Source organism: Trachypithecus francoisi, unplaced genomic scaffold (assembly GCF_009764315.1).
Source record: "Trachypithecus francoisi isolate TF-2019V2 unplaced genomic scaffold, Tfra_2.0 Lachesis_group16, whole genome shotgun sequence".
Taxonomy (NCBI): Eukaryota; Metazoa; Chordata; class Mammalia; order Primates; family Cercopithecidae; genus Trachypithecus; species Trachypithecus francoisi.
Window position 1 is genome coordinate 96,679,620 of NW_022681461.1, and position 16,253 is coordinate 96,695,872.

At 46.1% G+C, this 16,253-nt stretch overlaps 1 protein-coding gene across 5 annotated transcripts in view; it reads left to right on the forward strand.

Moving 5' to 3' along the window:
* The window catches only part of CAMSAP1 (calmodulin regulated spectrin associated protein 1), a 98,251-nt gene that overhangs the window by 38,787 nt on the left and 43,211 nt on the right, over positions 1-16,253 (forward strand). For 3 of the 5 annotated variants that reach the window (XM_033238586.1, XM_033238584.1, XM_033238587.1), the window contains 3 exons: positions 3,457-3,537; positions 4,630-4,662; positions 7,378-7,519. In XM_033238586.1, the coding sequence (XP_033094477.1) occupies positions 3,457-3,537; positions 4,630-4,662; positions 7,378-7,519 (256 nt within the window). The remainder of the gene's footprint in view (positions 1-3,456; positions 3,538-4,629; positions 4,663-7,377; positions 7,520-16,253) is intronic. The other 2 variants (XM_033238585.1, XM_033238588.1) reach the window with 2 other exon arrangements.

A 16,253-nucleotide genomic window follows, 5' to 3' on the forward strand; every position in this document is an offset into this window, starting at 1 on the left:
TTTTTATCACTCCCGAAAAACCCTCTGTACCTATTAGCAGCCAGAACTCATTCCCTCCTCAGCCCCTGGCAGCCCCCAGTCTGCTCCGCATCCACGGGTTTGCTCAGTCTGGACAGTTTTTATGATTGAAACCATATAGTCTGTGATCTTCCGTGCCTGGCTTCTTTCACGGAGCATGTTTCCAGGGTTCATCCATGTTGTCGCGGGTGTCAGTGTTTCATTCCTTTTCATGCCTGAATAATATTCCACTGTGTGCTTACACCTTATTTTGTTTATTCATTTGTCAATTGATGGGCATTTGTGGTGGTTCTGCGTTTTGGCTGTTGTAAATAATGCTGCTTTCATGTACAAGTTTCCCATGTGAATATGTGTTTTCATTTCTCTTGGGTATATACGTGGGGTGGAATTGCTGGGTCATGTATTCATTCTGTGTTTAGCTTTTTGAGGAACTTCCAGACTGTCTTCCACAGCAGCTGTGCCATTTTACATTCCTACTAGCTGCATCTGAGGGTTCTAGTTTCCCCATCCTTGCTAACATTTGTTATTTTCTGGCTTTTTTTTTTTTTTTTGAGACGGAGTCTCACTCTTTCGCCCAGGCTGGAGTGCAGTGGTGCGATCTCGGCTCACTGCAACCTCTGCCTCCTGGGTTCAAGCAATTCCCCTGCCTCAGCCTCTCAAGTAGCTAGGATTACAGGTGTGGGCCGCCATGCCTAATTTTTGTATTTTTTGTAGAGACAGGGTTTCGTCATGTTGCCCAGGCTGGTCTGGAGCTCCTGAGCTTGAGAGATCCACATGCCTTGGCCTCCCCAAGTGCTGGGATTACAAGTGTGAGCCACCGTGCCTGGCTGTATATCTTCTTTGGAGGAATTCATACCCTTTGCCTATTTAAAAATTGGATTGCCTTTTTATTATTGCATTGTTCTTTTGTAGATTCTGGGTACTAGATCAGTGAGTTTTTTATACTCTATTATTGCTATAGTAACCATTTCTGGTTCCTGCATTCTTCCTGGACTTTTTACCCACCCAGGGTTTTGCACCTTCATGCTTTGGTCATTTGGAAAATTGTTTCACTGAGTTATGTAGATCTTCCTGATTTGCTTTAATGCGACCCCCAGAGCAAATGCCAGAGAAAAGGCAAGTAGGCAAGGCAAAAAAACTTTATTTACAAGCCAATGTGAAGGAGGGAGCGAGGTTCACCGGTCTCTGGCGGTGGAGGCCAACGAAGTCGCTCCGGCGTTCTCGGGCGAGGTTCCTAGGTCCACACAGGAGCAGGGGCCAAGGAAGTTCGCACCGGTGTTCTCGGACGAGGTTCCTGCCTCATGTGTGAACCCAGGAGGCGGAGCTTGCAGTGAGCCGAGATCGTGCCACAAAAAAAAAAAAAAAAAAAGAAAATCGCCAATCTCATCAGAAAAGCCTTTATGTATTAGGAAGTTATCTAGCTTTTGGTGGCAGAAACAAGTTTTCCAAAATTTAATTTTTTTCTGAAATTCATATTTTATTACTGGAAACAAGTAGTTTTCCTTTAGTGACAGACATTCATTTAAAAAAAAACAAACACTTCTTTGGTTTTTAGATGATGTCTTAACACGTTTGCAAATGTGAATAACTGGTTTGTTAGTGGCTCAGCTTGTAGCTCAAGTCAGGTGCACAGATGCATGTCGCAAGGTCACTGTTGTCATTTGGTCCACAGGAGAGGTGCTTTGTGCCTGCTGACCACGTGGTCACGGAATACAAAATAAGTTGTACCATAAGGTAGAGGTTTAATAAAACTGTTTTCCATCTATATCGTTTCCTTTAGCCCAAACAACTTCTTTTAGCATTTTTTTTTACAGGCAGTTCTACTGAATTCTCTCAGCTTTTTCTTTTCTGAAAAAGACATTATTTTGCTTTCATTTTCCAAAGATATGGCTGGATATAAAATTTTAGGTTGTCTGAATTTTCTTTCAGGTAAAAATATGGCTCCATTCTGTCGTGCTGCTGGGGTTACTTTGTGAGATGAGGTGGGACTGGGCTGAAAGTTCTTGCTCCAACTTTTTTAGACACTGACTTTCAACCGTTGTCTTGTCTGCAGCCTTGTCTCTGGTCTGAGGATGGGAGGCATCTTGGGGGTGTTTGCAGGGCCCCTGCCTGGCATCTCTTCCCCAGCACTGGGACTGCACTGACTCTGCTCTGTGTAGCTTTCCCTTACTTACAGGGTTCCCCTCTTTCCTTCTTTGTCCTGTGGATTTTCAGCTTTTAAATTTTCTTTTCTGTGTTGTTTTTACAGGGAACAAGCAAATGTTTGATTTACTATGTTTAGTCTTCTTGATTTTTTGGTAATGTATAATTATATTTTCCTTTAAAATGTTAGTTTCATTAAAAATTTCAAATTAATTTACATTTTAAGAAGGATGTGTTTTTACATGGTACTTTTTCAGTGGCTTTGACTTTCCTCCAAAAATACGACTATTTGTTTCATGTTATGTATTGGTATTTTCATTCATTTTCTTGATTAGATTTTCCAGAGGCTTTTTTTTTTTTTGTTTAAAAAGACAGGATCTTGCTGTGTTGCCCAGGCTGGCCTCCAGTTTTTGGGCTCAGATGATCCTCGAGATTATACGTGTGAGCAGCCACACTCGTCCTTTGCGAAGGACTCTTTCAATCATGCATACAAAACTTAGTTGTGGATGTAAATATCCTTTCTTCTACTTTCTCATTGATTGAATTTTACATTATCTATATTGATTTTTTTGTCTTTTTTTTTAATTTTAAAGACACTTTTCGTTCTCCTGATTTGATGTGCATGGTGGACTCCCTTGTCTGTGTTGTTTGATGACGAAGCATTCAGCTCCGTGCCTTTTCGTCTGATCATGGCTTTTACCTCGTCCCTTTAAGCACTGCTGAGTGTTTTTTCCATACTTCATAATTGCAATTTTGATATTGAGTTAGGAATTATAGGAGAGAATACTTAAATTTCTAAGAAGTTGAAGTAATTTTTAAGGGGTTTATAGTTAAACTTTTATAATTAGATTTGATTTGGTGTGGTTTTTGCATGGTCTGGGATGTGTGACCTGGTCATCCTATCACAAGTTAGGCTCTTCAGTGAGATGTGTTCACCAGACTGTTTTGTAAGTGGCATTTGCTGTTTGTGTTGGAGAAGCTTAGCTGTTTGACAGTAGTTGTTTGGTGAGTGACCACTGCCAAGATGCAGTGACTCTGTCCCACAGTGAAGGGGGAGCACTGCGCTGGCGTTGGGGTGCGGGTCGGGGCAGGTGGTTTCCTGGTGGTAGCAGGCAGACCTTGTTGTGGATCCCAGGGAATCCATGTACTTCTGTATCTGTGTAATTGGCCTGAACAATGCCCATGTCTAGGAGTCAGAGGTAAATCAGGTGAAGTGGGGTCTCTGGGGGATAATTGTGGAGCTACAGTTGTGAGGGACAGCAGTTAATTCTTTAATGCATTTCTCTTCTACTTTAGGTAAATCTTAAAATGAGAGAGATAACAGAGAAAGAAGTGAAATTAAAACAGCAGTTATTGGAGAGTCCAGCTCATCAAAAGGTAAAGGGTGAATTTAGTTTCTCTGGAATGCACTAAGTTAATGTTGCTCCCAATCTTAAAGAATTCTGTTAGTTCCCATCATTTGCTTATTCTCTATTTTTACTCACCAAAGAAGCAGCTAGTCTCTTGGATTCACCTGGTGGGCTGATTCTCCACACCTCAGTGAGATGTGACCACGGCAGCCTGTCCTGTCTCTCCCTGGGAAGGGGTGTTTTGTATTGCACTTTATGGTGGGTGAGGGTATTTGGGGGAATTGGGAACCTTGAGTGAGGGACGTAGGGCCCACCTGGGCGCTAGCTTCCACAAGTCAACAAACAAGGGGAAAATTGCGTATTGCTAAAGATGCCCTCGAAAAGTCCTTGAATGGCCCATGAGGTGCAGCGTAGCTGGTGGCGTACCTGTGTGCATGTGCCATCATTCTCCTGGATGAACCCTATATGCCTGCTGAAGTGGCATGATGGCTGGGCCGCACCTTCCAGCCATTAGCCTTTTTCTTCCTCTGACATTATTTTCTCTTTTGCAAGCACATGTGTGACTGAATTCACTCAGTTCAGTGCACACAAGATGCAGCCCGACCATCTATAAGGTCTCGCCTTTGGAGGGCAGTGTGCCGCCTTCCACTGTTCCTTTTTCCCTGTCCAGTGGCACCGGCCCCTGGCCATGCATTTGTTAGCTGGGTGGGCAGGTGAGTCAGGCCGCCTGGTATGCCTCCCTCATCTGGATCTTAAGCATCGAGCTTCCTCCCTGTTCCTCAGATGGTCATGTTTAACACATGGGTACAGACTAAGCACTAGACCTTTCCCGCGTCAGAGCTGACTTCTTGCCTTTTGGTACCCAGCCCATACCAAGTTTCCGAAGTATTCTTTGCTACTGCAAAGAATACTGTTGTGGAGGTGACTCATGATCTTCCACTTTAATCATCTGCTAATACAACATGCCTATGGCCACGCACACTGGGAAGACTTTGCTTACCAGAGGCCCTCCTGCCTCTGCCGTGTAAACGCCGTGGGGAAGTGTGTGTTACCTCGTCCACACGTGGACCTGCTCTGCTGATGTTCCTCTCCTGCCTTCCTTCTCTCGCTTCCTGAGCAGTCTCCCTCCAAGTGGTATTGGAAGTTAGTGCCTGTAAGTGAACCCCGAGCCTCCAGCTGCCATCTACAGAGCCATCCTGTCGCGATCGCTTGCTTCCATTAGAAATTGCTCGCACCCGAAACTGTTTTTTTTTGTTGTTGTTGTTGTTGTTTAAATGTCCGACCTTGGAGTTATTTATATAGTACAAGAATTGGCCTGATTCTGAGCCGAATAGGCCTTGTAATATGGCACTTTGGAACTCTAAGTTACATTTCTCCCAGTTTCCTGGTTACTTCTTTAAGTGATCAACATGCACGTAATGAGAGGGCGTTCTCTTTTGTGATAGATACAGAGAGAATGAGAAGTGGTCTAGTTGCCCAAGTTACTCTTTATATTTTGTTATTTCTGATGTTACCTTGCCTGACTGTGGTATTTAACATGACATCTGTTAGGAGCCATCAGCTGGGTGGTCCAGGTATGCGGGTGATGCACCTGGTGGACTAGGGCTGGAGGGCTGCAGAGAGGGGCTCTCACCAGTGTGTCAGATTCCTCTGTTCTCCTCTGTTCCTGCTGCCTTGGTCTGCATGGAGTGGCGAAGGGACATTTCCTTATTCCCAGGCAAGGGTCTGAGTTAGGTCAGCCTGGCCACAGGCTTTCTGGAGTTAAGTGTGAATTTTCACATAAAAAGAAAGGTGAAAATAGCATTTGGCTTTCCAACCCTAGTTGTGCTCCACCTGGTGGCCCATTCTGGAAGCAGAGCCAGTTTGTTACCCAGGCCCCCGGGGAGAGTACTTGGTGCCAGTGGTGCCTTTCTCGGAAACTTTTGGATGCAGATCTTGCAGAGGGCTTTATGCGTACTCCATTAACTGCCTGCATCCTTCAGTGTCATTATTGGGCCCCTATTTTCCTTTGAAGTCCGTCCTCGAGGCGATAGCAGTGGGAGTGAGCTGGGAGACAGGGCTCCTTTGAGCAGCGGTAGATTCTGCTGCGGAGCTCACAGATCATTTTGCTTCTCTTGAAATATATTAATAAGAAGGAAGAAGAAAGCATTTTAAATCAGTATAGATCTTTTAACTTTTTAAATCCTGAAGACTGAAGAGCTAAATATCAAAGCACTTACGTGATTTTGTCAAGGGCTCACAGACTTCATCTGTCCTGCAGGAAGTGAGGTTTCACATGAGAGTTTTATAAAAACAGAAACATGTTACCAAGAGCAGTAGGTCCCTTAATGCTTTTTTATTAGGTAGTTCGTAACCCTAACTTTCTGACCCCAGTGTTCGGTAAGTAGGTCAGTGAGGAGAAGTGTGGAAAGGCCTAGGGAAGACAGACAGATTTAGAGGTCTAACCTCAACACTGTACAGCCTAGAGGTTCAAAACACCTGATTTGCAAGGCAACTATACAAGTTCCTGGACTCTCGTAGTTCTGGAGTGTTTCACCTGACCTTAAGCCCACCCCATCCATCTTTAATCAAGAAACCATGTGCTTTCCCGCATGCCCGTGGCCACCCCTCACGTGTCTGCTGTCTGTGTGGAAGCCTGGCCTGGCGCATGCTGTGGTGCACTGCATGCTGGAACCCGTGGAGTTTGCACGCGTGGTACAGTATGAGGCGGGTCACGTTTTGTAGAGTGTGCCGTGGGCTCCGAGAAACAAGTTAAAGTGTGTGCTGAAACGGATTTTGCTGACATAAAATAAGCCTTATTGCTAAATTTGAGAATGTGTTACACATGTTTTTTGCTAAACATCAGTATTGATTATTCTGTATGATGTACTTACTGACATAGCAACTTGAAATTATTGATTTTAGACAATTTCTCCTCAAGTTGATTCAGCTGCATCACTCTCAGAATTCAATCATTTTTATTGTAGATTGCTGGTTTTTTCCTCTAGTTTGTATCGTGTATTTTCCTCCTGTGGAGAAAATGTGGTTGGCAAGAAATGCCATATTTTAAAGCTGTATTGTGGCTGTTAATGCAGAAAACACGAGCGTACTGCAGGCTGTTTGGCAGTGGGGCTGGGGCTGAGTGTCCTGCCCTCAGTCGCCTGTGTCTGTACTCTTGTAAGCTGACACGCAGATACGGGGGCAGATCTGAGGGTTTGATGGAGCGCAGAAGGCCATACGTGTGGCTTCTTCTAAATGCAGAAACACAGAATCCTTGAGCAGACACTTGTCTTCTGGAGCACCTTGCATGGATTTCGTCTCCTGATGCTTCATTGCCGTTAATAGAGTGGTGGTGGTTGTGTTACGAGAAATTTTGTCTAACCTGGCTTCTGAAATTTCTCAAGCTAAATATTAATGCTGTTTTGTGTTTTCCTTAATGACTGAGGCTAGTGATATTACTTAGAAAAGTAACAGTAACTTGGGTCTTCTTAGCGTCAGGATGTTCACCATTTAACTTGTTTCTCGTTAGTGTCTAGTACGTCGGCTTTCGGTAGTGTAGGTGTGTGTTCTGTCTCCTTTCCCGTGTGTGCCTGCACTAGTGGCAGCCTCTGCTTCCAGGTCAGTTTAGAGTAGACTGGCTCTGGTATTGCTAGCAAGTAGTTGCTGTTACCCAGTGTAGCCATGAAGCCCAGCTCCTTGGATCTTGACATATATGTTCCAGGCAAAGTACGTAATCCAGACGTTTCTAACTTTTTCTAGATGATTGCAATTGTTCTCCATGTTGTCTGTTAGGCATTATATTAATTCTCGATCTAACAGTGTGCCTGTAACATATATGGTAGTGAAGAGACATCACATGCAGAGACCGTTTTCCTTTTATCAACTGCAGGTCCGCTATCGACGAGAGCACCTTTCTGCTAGGCAGTCACCCTACTTCCCGTTGTTGGAGGATTTGATGAGAGACGGCAGTGATGGTGCTGCTCTCTTAGCTGTGGTTCACTATTACTGCCCAGAGCAGATGAAACTGGATGGTGAGTGGAGAACGCTTCCCTGAAACAGACCCGAAAGGCTTAAAAGAAAATTATAGTGTACATTAATCCACATATAAAAAAAAAGAGAGAAAGAAAATGGAATCCTTAATATAAATGGGGATGTTAGCCTATAGATGAAAAAATTGGGGGATGATGTCCTCATACTTAACCTGCATTTTATCTGATGACAAAACTGCACTTTGAAATTAGCCGGGTGTGGTGGCGCACGCCTGTGGTCCCAGCTACTCGGGAGGCTAAGGAGAGAGGATCACCTTAGCCCGGGGCAGGGGCGGGGGGTGGTGGAGAGGGAGAGAGAAATCGTACTTGAAAGTATTTGAGTAATGTGTGAAAGTATTTGTGACTTTACCTATGTCTCAGAATTGGTAGCTTTTGTAAATCCTTCCTCAACTGATTTAAATCATCTAGAACTTAGTTTGAGGATGGGAAAATTAATGCAAAATTGAGTCTGTTTATGAACCATTTATGAACAACTGCCCCACGCTTGGTGTTGGGGATGTTCCAATGACAGCATATCTCCCTCCAGGTGTTTACAGCCTAACAACGAGGAGAGAGACAGTGAATGACTGTCACCGGCACGACAGTGGGTGTCTGGACAGGGACCAGGGGGAGCATGAATTCTGATTTAGGTTTTGCTAAGCACCCTTCATGCTGAAGTAGGCAGATACCAGGCCAGGAGGTGCCCCCCGAACTAATATGGAAGCATTTGTGTTGGACTTCAGGTGCTGGGTACATTGAGCTGACATTGATCTTATTCCTGCTGATCGTAAAAGTGCTAGAAAATATAGTTTTTTAGACAAAACAGTTTCACAAATATATAGCTGCACTTAAAGGAAGAGGCTGGGCACGGTGGCTCATACCTGTAATCGCAGCACTTTGGGAGGCTAAGGCAGGTGGATCACCTGAGGTCAGGAGTTAGAGACCAGCCTGACCAACGGGGCAAAACCCCGTCTCTACTAAAAATTAGCCAGGCGTGGTGGCACGTGCCTGTAGTCCCAGCTACTCGGGAGGCTGAGACAGGAGAATTGTCTGAACCCAGGAGGCAGACACTGTGGTGAGCCGAGATTGCACCACTGCATTCCAGCCTGAGCGACAGAGCAAGACTCTGTCTCAAAAAAAAAAAAAAAAAAAAAAAAAAGGAAGAAGGAGAGAGCCTCAGGTACCAGGAGATGATCTCTGTCATTGAGTGAAAACTCAGTGGAGGACAGGTAGGTGCCCCGGGGCCCCTGGGCCTGAGTTTCCATGTTCGTTTGGCCCTGGGCCTGTGTGCTGTCAGGAGCCGTAACTGGGACCTCTTGGGAAGAGGACTGGAAAACTCCACCTACTGCCCAGGAGTGAACCAAGGAGGCCTGACAGATGCCCTTGGCTCTGGGGATGTGGAGGAGAAGCTCTTTAAGGAGGAAATGCAGCTCTTGGGTACACGGTGGATCAGAGGACGGTTGAGATGTGTGTCACCCATGTGGTGTGGGAATGTCGGTTGAACGTTAGTGCAACAAGTAGTCTAGGACTAGTGAAGTTCATGGACCCTGGCAGGGATAAAGCACAGCTTGGCTATACAGGGACATTTCCATGAGCCGGGGGATGCTGGCTGCCCATTGAGAAGAACCCCTGCTGAAAGACGAACTCTGAGAAGTCAGAAACCATGCAGGGAAAGCAGGTACTGCAGCTCATTTGGCACCAGGACATGGGTGAAAGATAACAGGATGTTTAAAATGATGGACATAAAAGGAGAACTAGACATATTAAAGAAGACAGGAGATAGGGGATGGAGTCTTCAGCTGTGTTGCGATTTTCTTCATCCCCCAGGTCTTATCTTGGCACTTTTTTTTTTTTTTTTGAGGCAGAGTCTTGCTCTGTCACCCAGGCTGGAATGCAACTGCGTGATCGTGACTCACTGCAACCTCCCATTTCCCAGGTTCAAGAGATTCTCCCACCTCAGCCTCCCAAGTAGCTGGGATTACAGGTGTCCGCCACCACACCCAGCTAATTTTTGTAGTTTTAGTAGAGATGGGGGTTTCACCATGTTGGCCAGACTGGTCTTGAACTCCTGACCTCAGGTGATCCACCTGCCTTGGCCTCCCAAAGTGCTGGGATTACAGACGTGAGCCACCACGCCTGGCCATGGGACCTTCTTTTATGTGTTCATCTCTTACATTCTCCCTGCTGAGTTCTGGATGCCTTTTATTTTATTTATTTATTTATTTTGGAGACAACGTCTCACTCACTCTGTCACCCTGGCTGGAGTACAGTGGTGTGATCATGGTTCACTGCAGCCTTGACTTCTCAGGCTCAGGTGATTATCCCACGTCAACCTCCTGAGTAGCCAGGACTACAGGCACTTACAACCGTGCCTGGCTAACTTTTGTATTTTTTTGTGTGTGTGTGTGGAGATAGGGTTTTGCCATGTTGCCCGGGCTGGTCTTGAACTCCTGGGTTCAAGTGATCTGCTTGCCTTGGCCTCCCAAAGTGCTGGGATTCCATGTGAGCCACCGCATCTGGCCCTGGATGCTTTCTGAAGTCTACCTTCTAGTTCGTAAATTTGACTTTTCCTTCATTGTGTGCTGCCTGCCCTGTATGTCTGTTGGGGATCTTAAGACAGAGCGAATTGCTAAGGATACAGGGTCATTACCAATTATAATCATGTGAACAGTTTACGGGAAGGTATGACTGTATTGAAACTCATTATATCTAAGAGCAGAACATCAAAATGGATTTTAAATAATGGCAACGTTATGGCCAGGTGCAGTGGCTCACGCCTGTAATCCTAGCACTTTGGGAGGCCGAGGTGGATGGGTCATTAGGTTGGGAGATCGAGACCATCCTGGCTAACACGTTGAAACGCTGTTTCTACTAAAAACACAGAAAATTAGCCGGGCGAGGTGGCGGGGGCCTGTAGTCCCAGCTACTCCGGAGGCTGAGGCAGGAGAATGGCGTGAACCCGGGAGGCAGAGCTTGCAGTGAGCCGAGATTGCGCCACTGCACTCCAGCCTGGGCGACAGAGTGAGACTCTGTCTCAAAGCAAACAAACAAACAAAAAAAAATGGCAGAGTTACAAGGAGAAATGGACAGAGCCACATTGCTGACTTAGGTAACAGAAACTGATTGATAAAGCAGACAATTTTGTAAGGCTATAGAGGACTTCAGGCTTTATCCAGTGCACCAGCCACTGTGGAATCTGCTCACTTACAGACAGTAAAGACAAGCACTGGAGTCTTTATAAAACATGCAACAGACAGTAAAGACAAGCATGGGAGCCTTTATAAAACGTGCAGTCGATTAAGGCCACAGGTGAGACTGCAGCAGATCCCAAAGAACCAGTACATTCTCCACAGTGAGGTCAAGTGAGAATTCACCAACTAGAAGATGCAGCCTCTTTTCCTGCCTGTGAATTAATGATGGTTCATTTCAGGTGTGAATTTGACTGGATTAAGAGATCCCTAGGTGACTGGTGAAGCACTGTTTCTGGGTGTCTCTCTGAGGGTTTTTCCAGGGGTGATGGGTATGAGTCAGTGGCTCGAGAAAGGAGGACCTGCCCTCAATGTGGGCGGAAAAGGGGGACTCTCCCTCTCTGCTCTCTCTCCCTTCCTGAGTGGGGCACCTTCTCTCTTCCTGTCCTTGGACATCACGCTCCAGGTTTTTTGGCTTTTAGACTCTGGGACTTGTACCATGGCCTCCTGGGGGATTTTAGGCCTTTGGCCTTGGCCTGGGGGCTGCACATCAGCTTCACTGGCTCTGAGGCTTCCAGACTTGGACCCAGGCATGCTGCCACCCCTGAGTCTCTAGCTTGCAGTTGGCCTGTCGTGGGATTGCTCTGTCTTTGTGATCATGTGAGCAAACTTCTCTCGTATGTCCTGTTGGTTCTTTCTGTCTGGAGAACCCTGACAAACGCACAGTTATTCTAAAATCTTAAAGATTGAGTGCCTGGAAGCCAGAGAAGACATTTAAATATTTCATGGACCATAGGGGAAAACGTAGTGGTCCTTGCTAGTGTGAGCTTAGCAGGGCAGTTTTACCTGTTTTGCTCACTGATGTATCCCAGTCATCTGAAATTGTGTTTGGGGCCAGTTGGTGTTGAGTAGGTATTTGTTATCAGAAAAAGAACATAGAAATAAACCCAAAAAAAGTTGAAGGAGAAATGAAGGGCGGTTTTCTGTCCATTTCTGTTAGTCAGAAGTCACTCCCAAACAAGGAGAATAAGGAACTGAATTGCAGATTCCGTTTTGGATGAAACTAGGATATATTTGGACTCTGAACAAGTCTACTAATGGAGAAGTAATTAAAAAAAAAAAAAAGCAAAGCGGAGGAGGGGTGGGTGTCAAGCTGGGGAAGCAAAGAGGCTCATCCTGTAGGACCCTGGACAGCAGAATGGAGCACCAAGGATGCTGGTGGACAGCAGTGCCTGGGGTGGATTCTTTGAAAGTTGGTCTCCAGAAGTGAGAGCTCTGGTTCGCTTTGCTTCTGGTGCCTTTCTCCTCACACGCCCTTGGTAGATGTGGGACACCCTTGAGGAGAACTGAGCCAGATAAACTCTAGCCTCAGACCCCAGGTGCAGGCAGGGATGAGGTGACACTGAAATCAGGGCTTTTGTGTAAAATTCTTCACACTTGAAGGTGAGACTGGTTCTCCTCCTGGTGCACCCTGCCCCAGAAGCCACCATTTCTCTTGCTTGACTCCATGATGCAGACCTGCCCCACATGCAGCAAGGGGAAGGATTCTTCTCTGCAGAAATCGGCCTCAGGAAAAAGACCCACAGTGACTCACTCCTTACGAGGAGCGGCAGCCAAAGATTCCTGACATTTGAGGAAAGCCACTGACCTGAATGAGAACCCAAATCAACAGAGATGGTGCAGGTGAGCAGCAGAAAATGTTAAGAGATGAGAGGGTTTGGACCTCAGAACTAACAGCAGGACTCTGGGAAGCGATGTCTGCAAGATAGTGGCACATAAGTATGTACAGAATCATCAGACTTAGAACAGCTGTTGGAGTGCTACAGCTTGTTTGGAGAATTCTGAAGAGCCCCTGAAAACCAGTTCTTGGGAAGGAAATCTTTGGTGCTAAGATGGGAGAGCCACTGAAGTGCTAGAGACAGAGTTGAAGAAATCTCCCAGAAAGTAGAGCCAGAAAAGCAAAGAGATGGGAAATAAGGGAAAAAAGATAGAAAAATAAGGATCAGTCTACGAAGAAAGAGAGGAGAAAGTAGGAGAAAAGAACTCAGTCAACATAAAATGCAGAAAAATGTCCCAAGGACATGAGTGGCAAGTAGGAAGGACCCACTGGGTGGCCAGCAGGATTCCTGAAGAAGGGCCATGGCAAAGCATACCATGATGAACTCCGGAACCCCTGGGAAAGAGGAGATCCCAAATAACTGTGGAGAGACCAAGCGGGTTACACACAAGGCAGGCAGCCCCAGTGACACCAGATTCCTCAGCCACAGTCCTGGAAGGAAGATGACTGGGTGGTGCCTTTCCAGTGCCGGGGAGCATGCCCATGCGCACCATCCTGAAGAGAAGGTGGAGGGAGGCTCGGGCCAAAATCCGCAGTGCCAGCCTTCCCATAGATGGGCCAGGAACATGGGACAGAGGCACAGATCAGTAGAAGGCAGTTGGCCTGTGTGGCCCAGAGGCAATAACATAGGTGAATAACTGAGCCAAGTATTAAATCCAGGAAAAATGAAGAGTTGTCCAAGGAGTATAAGTAGAGATACTGTGTAGCCCAGCTGTGGAAGATGGTTACATAGTTATGGTGTACAGAGACTCAGTCTGGGTTTAATCACACATCCTCTGCTGTGTGGCCACTGGGGAGAGAGGCTGGGGAGGCACACAGAGGACCACCTGCACTGTGGTTGTTGTCTGCTGTGACAGTGGGCTGTAGTCTTTTAGTGATAGGGTAGGGGGTGGGGCTGCATGTTCTCTTACCAAGGCCACAGGCAGAAGGAGTGGAACGGGCAGTGATAAGGTTTGGCTCTGTGTCCCCAACCAAATCTCTTCTTGAATGGTACTCCCATAATTCCCATGCGCTGTGGGAGGGAGCTGGTGGGAAATAATTGAATCACAGGGGCGGTTCCCTCCCTGCTGTTCTCGTGGTAGTGAGTAAATCTCACGAGATCTGATGGTTTAATAAGGGGAAACCCATTTCGCTTGGCTCTCATTCTCTCTCTTGCCGCCGCCACGTGACATGTACCTTTCATCTTCCGCCATGATGGTGAGGCCTCCCCAGCCACGTGGAATTGTAAGTCCAATAAACCTCTTTCTTTTGTAAATTGCCCAGTCTCAGGTATGTCTTTATCAGCAGTGTGAAAATGGACTAATATAGGCAGAGACCTATTTCTCTTAAGCTTTTCAAAACAAATAGTTTGGCTTTTTTTTTTTTCAATTGAGATGAAGTCTTGCTTGGTTGCCCAGGCTGGAGTGCAGTGGCCCGATCTCTGCTCACTGCAACCTCTGTCACCACCCAGATTCAAGCAATTCTTGTGTCTCAGCCTCCCAAGTAGCTGGGACTATAGTCACGCACCATCACGCCTGGCCGATTTTTAAATATTTTTAGTAGAGATGGGGTTTCACCATGTTGGCCAGGCTGGTCTCGAACTCCTGACCTCAGGTGGTCTTCCCGCCTTGGCCTTCCAAAGTGCTGGGATTACAGGCATGAGCCCAGCCAGCTTCTTAAAGTAAAATAAAAATTTTAAAATTTTGGCATGCAGCTATAGAAAAGATTGTGATCATGTCTTTAGCAGGAATGTGGATGGAGCTGGAAGCCATTATCCTTAGCAAACTAACAGAGGAACAGAAAACCAAATACTGTGTGTTCTCACTTAAGAAGTGGGAGCTAAGGCCAGGCGCAACGACTCACGCCTGTAATCCCAGCACTTTGGGAGGCCAAGGTGGGCAGATCACCAGAGGTCAGGAGTTCGAGACCAGCCTGGCCAACATGGTGAGACCCGTCTCTACTAAAAATACAAAAATTAGCTGGGCGTGGTGGTGCACACGTGTAGTCTCAGCTACTCGGGAAGCTGAGGCAGGAAAATTGCTTGAACCCAGGAGGTGGAGGTTGCAGTGAGCTGAGATCACGCCACTGCACTCCAGCCTGGGTGACAGAGTGAGGCTCCATCTCAAAGAAAACAGTGGGAGCTAAATGATAAGAACTTAAGAACACAAAGAAGGAAACACAAGACACTGGGATCTCCTTGAGGGTGGAGGGTGGGAGGAGGGAGAGAAGCAGAAAAGATAACTGTTGGGTACTGGACTTAATTCGTGGGTGATGAAATAGTTTGTACAACAAACCCCTGTGACATGAGGTTACCTATGTAACAAGCCTTCATATGTACCCTCCCAAACCTAAAATAAAAGTTAAAAAAAAATTGGCAAATTTGCTCGATGTGGTAGCTTATGCCTGTAATTCTAGCACTTTGGGAGGCTGAGGCAGGGAGTTCAAGACCAGCCTGGGCAACATAATGAGACCCCAAAAATTAAGAAGTTAGCTTGGCCTGGTTGACGTGCACCTGTAGTCCCAGGTACTCAGGAGGCTGAGACAGGAGGATCACTTGAGCTCAGGAGGCTGACGCCACAAGGAGCTGTCATTGTGCCACTGCACTCCAGACGACAGAGTGAGACCTGCTCTTAAAAAAAAAAAAAAAAAAAAGTTTTGGCAAATTTAACAGCAAAAAGTGAATAAAGTAGAAAAAATTCCAAAATTATGTAAAACTAAAAGCTTATTGTTTTAAAGAATTAATAAAATAGATAATCTGGAAAGATTGATCAAGAATACATGTATAGCAGCTACTAAAATAAAAATACTGAGAATATTTGTGTGCCATATGTGTTTGAAATGTTAGACAAAATGGGCAATCTTCTTTGAAGCCAAAAGTGGTGGGCAGTCTAAATAGACCCATAACTACAAAGAAAACGGACTCAGGAGTCAACAAATGCATCCACAGGGACCAGCTTCTTCCTGGGGCGTTTCTCCAGACTCTCAAGGAGTTGTCAGCTCCTGTGTTAGGTCCCGTGTCCTAGATAATAGGAAAAGATGGAGTGGCCCGAAAGAGGGGATTATTCCCTGACACCGAGTAGACTATGAGAGGAAATTCTAGGCTGGCTTTCCATGTTCGTATAGATTGAAAATCCTATGTAAAATATTAGCACAAATTGAACACATTTCTGTGGTCATCTCAGTAGGGGCAGGGAATCACTTGTGGGCAGTCACTGCCCCCTTCTCATGGTGGCTCTGGGCCTCGTAGGGACTTGATTGGACCTCATAGACTTTTGACCCCACCCGTGGCAGGTGCAGTTCCAGTGAAGGCCCAGGAGCAGCAGTGCCTTTGTGTCCTGACAGAGCGGGTTCTCTGAGCCTGGCAGGGGGCAGGTAGCGGAGCCGTAGCCAGGGCTGCCCTGTACCCCTGCCCTGCACTTCAGTGCCCACTCCGTATGAGCATTCTCTTGTCATGTGAGAACTGGGAGGCACTTGGGAGTGAGTGCAGCGGAAAAGAGGCGAGGAAAATCCATACATTTTTCTATTTCTCTTGGGAGAAGATTGAAACAAGTGTTCTTAGATCCCCAGTCCGTATTAAAACTTGTGTTTTCTCCAGATTGTTCTGAAAACTTGTTGCCAGTCCAGTGAATACTTTTGTCTTCACAGATATTAACAAGGCAATGCAGAAATTCTCTTGGATTGTGTTACTCTCTGTCTGTCTCAGCCATTTGAGAGTAACACAGCAAAAGCTGGG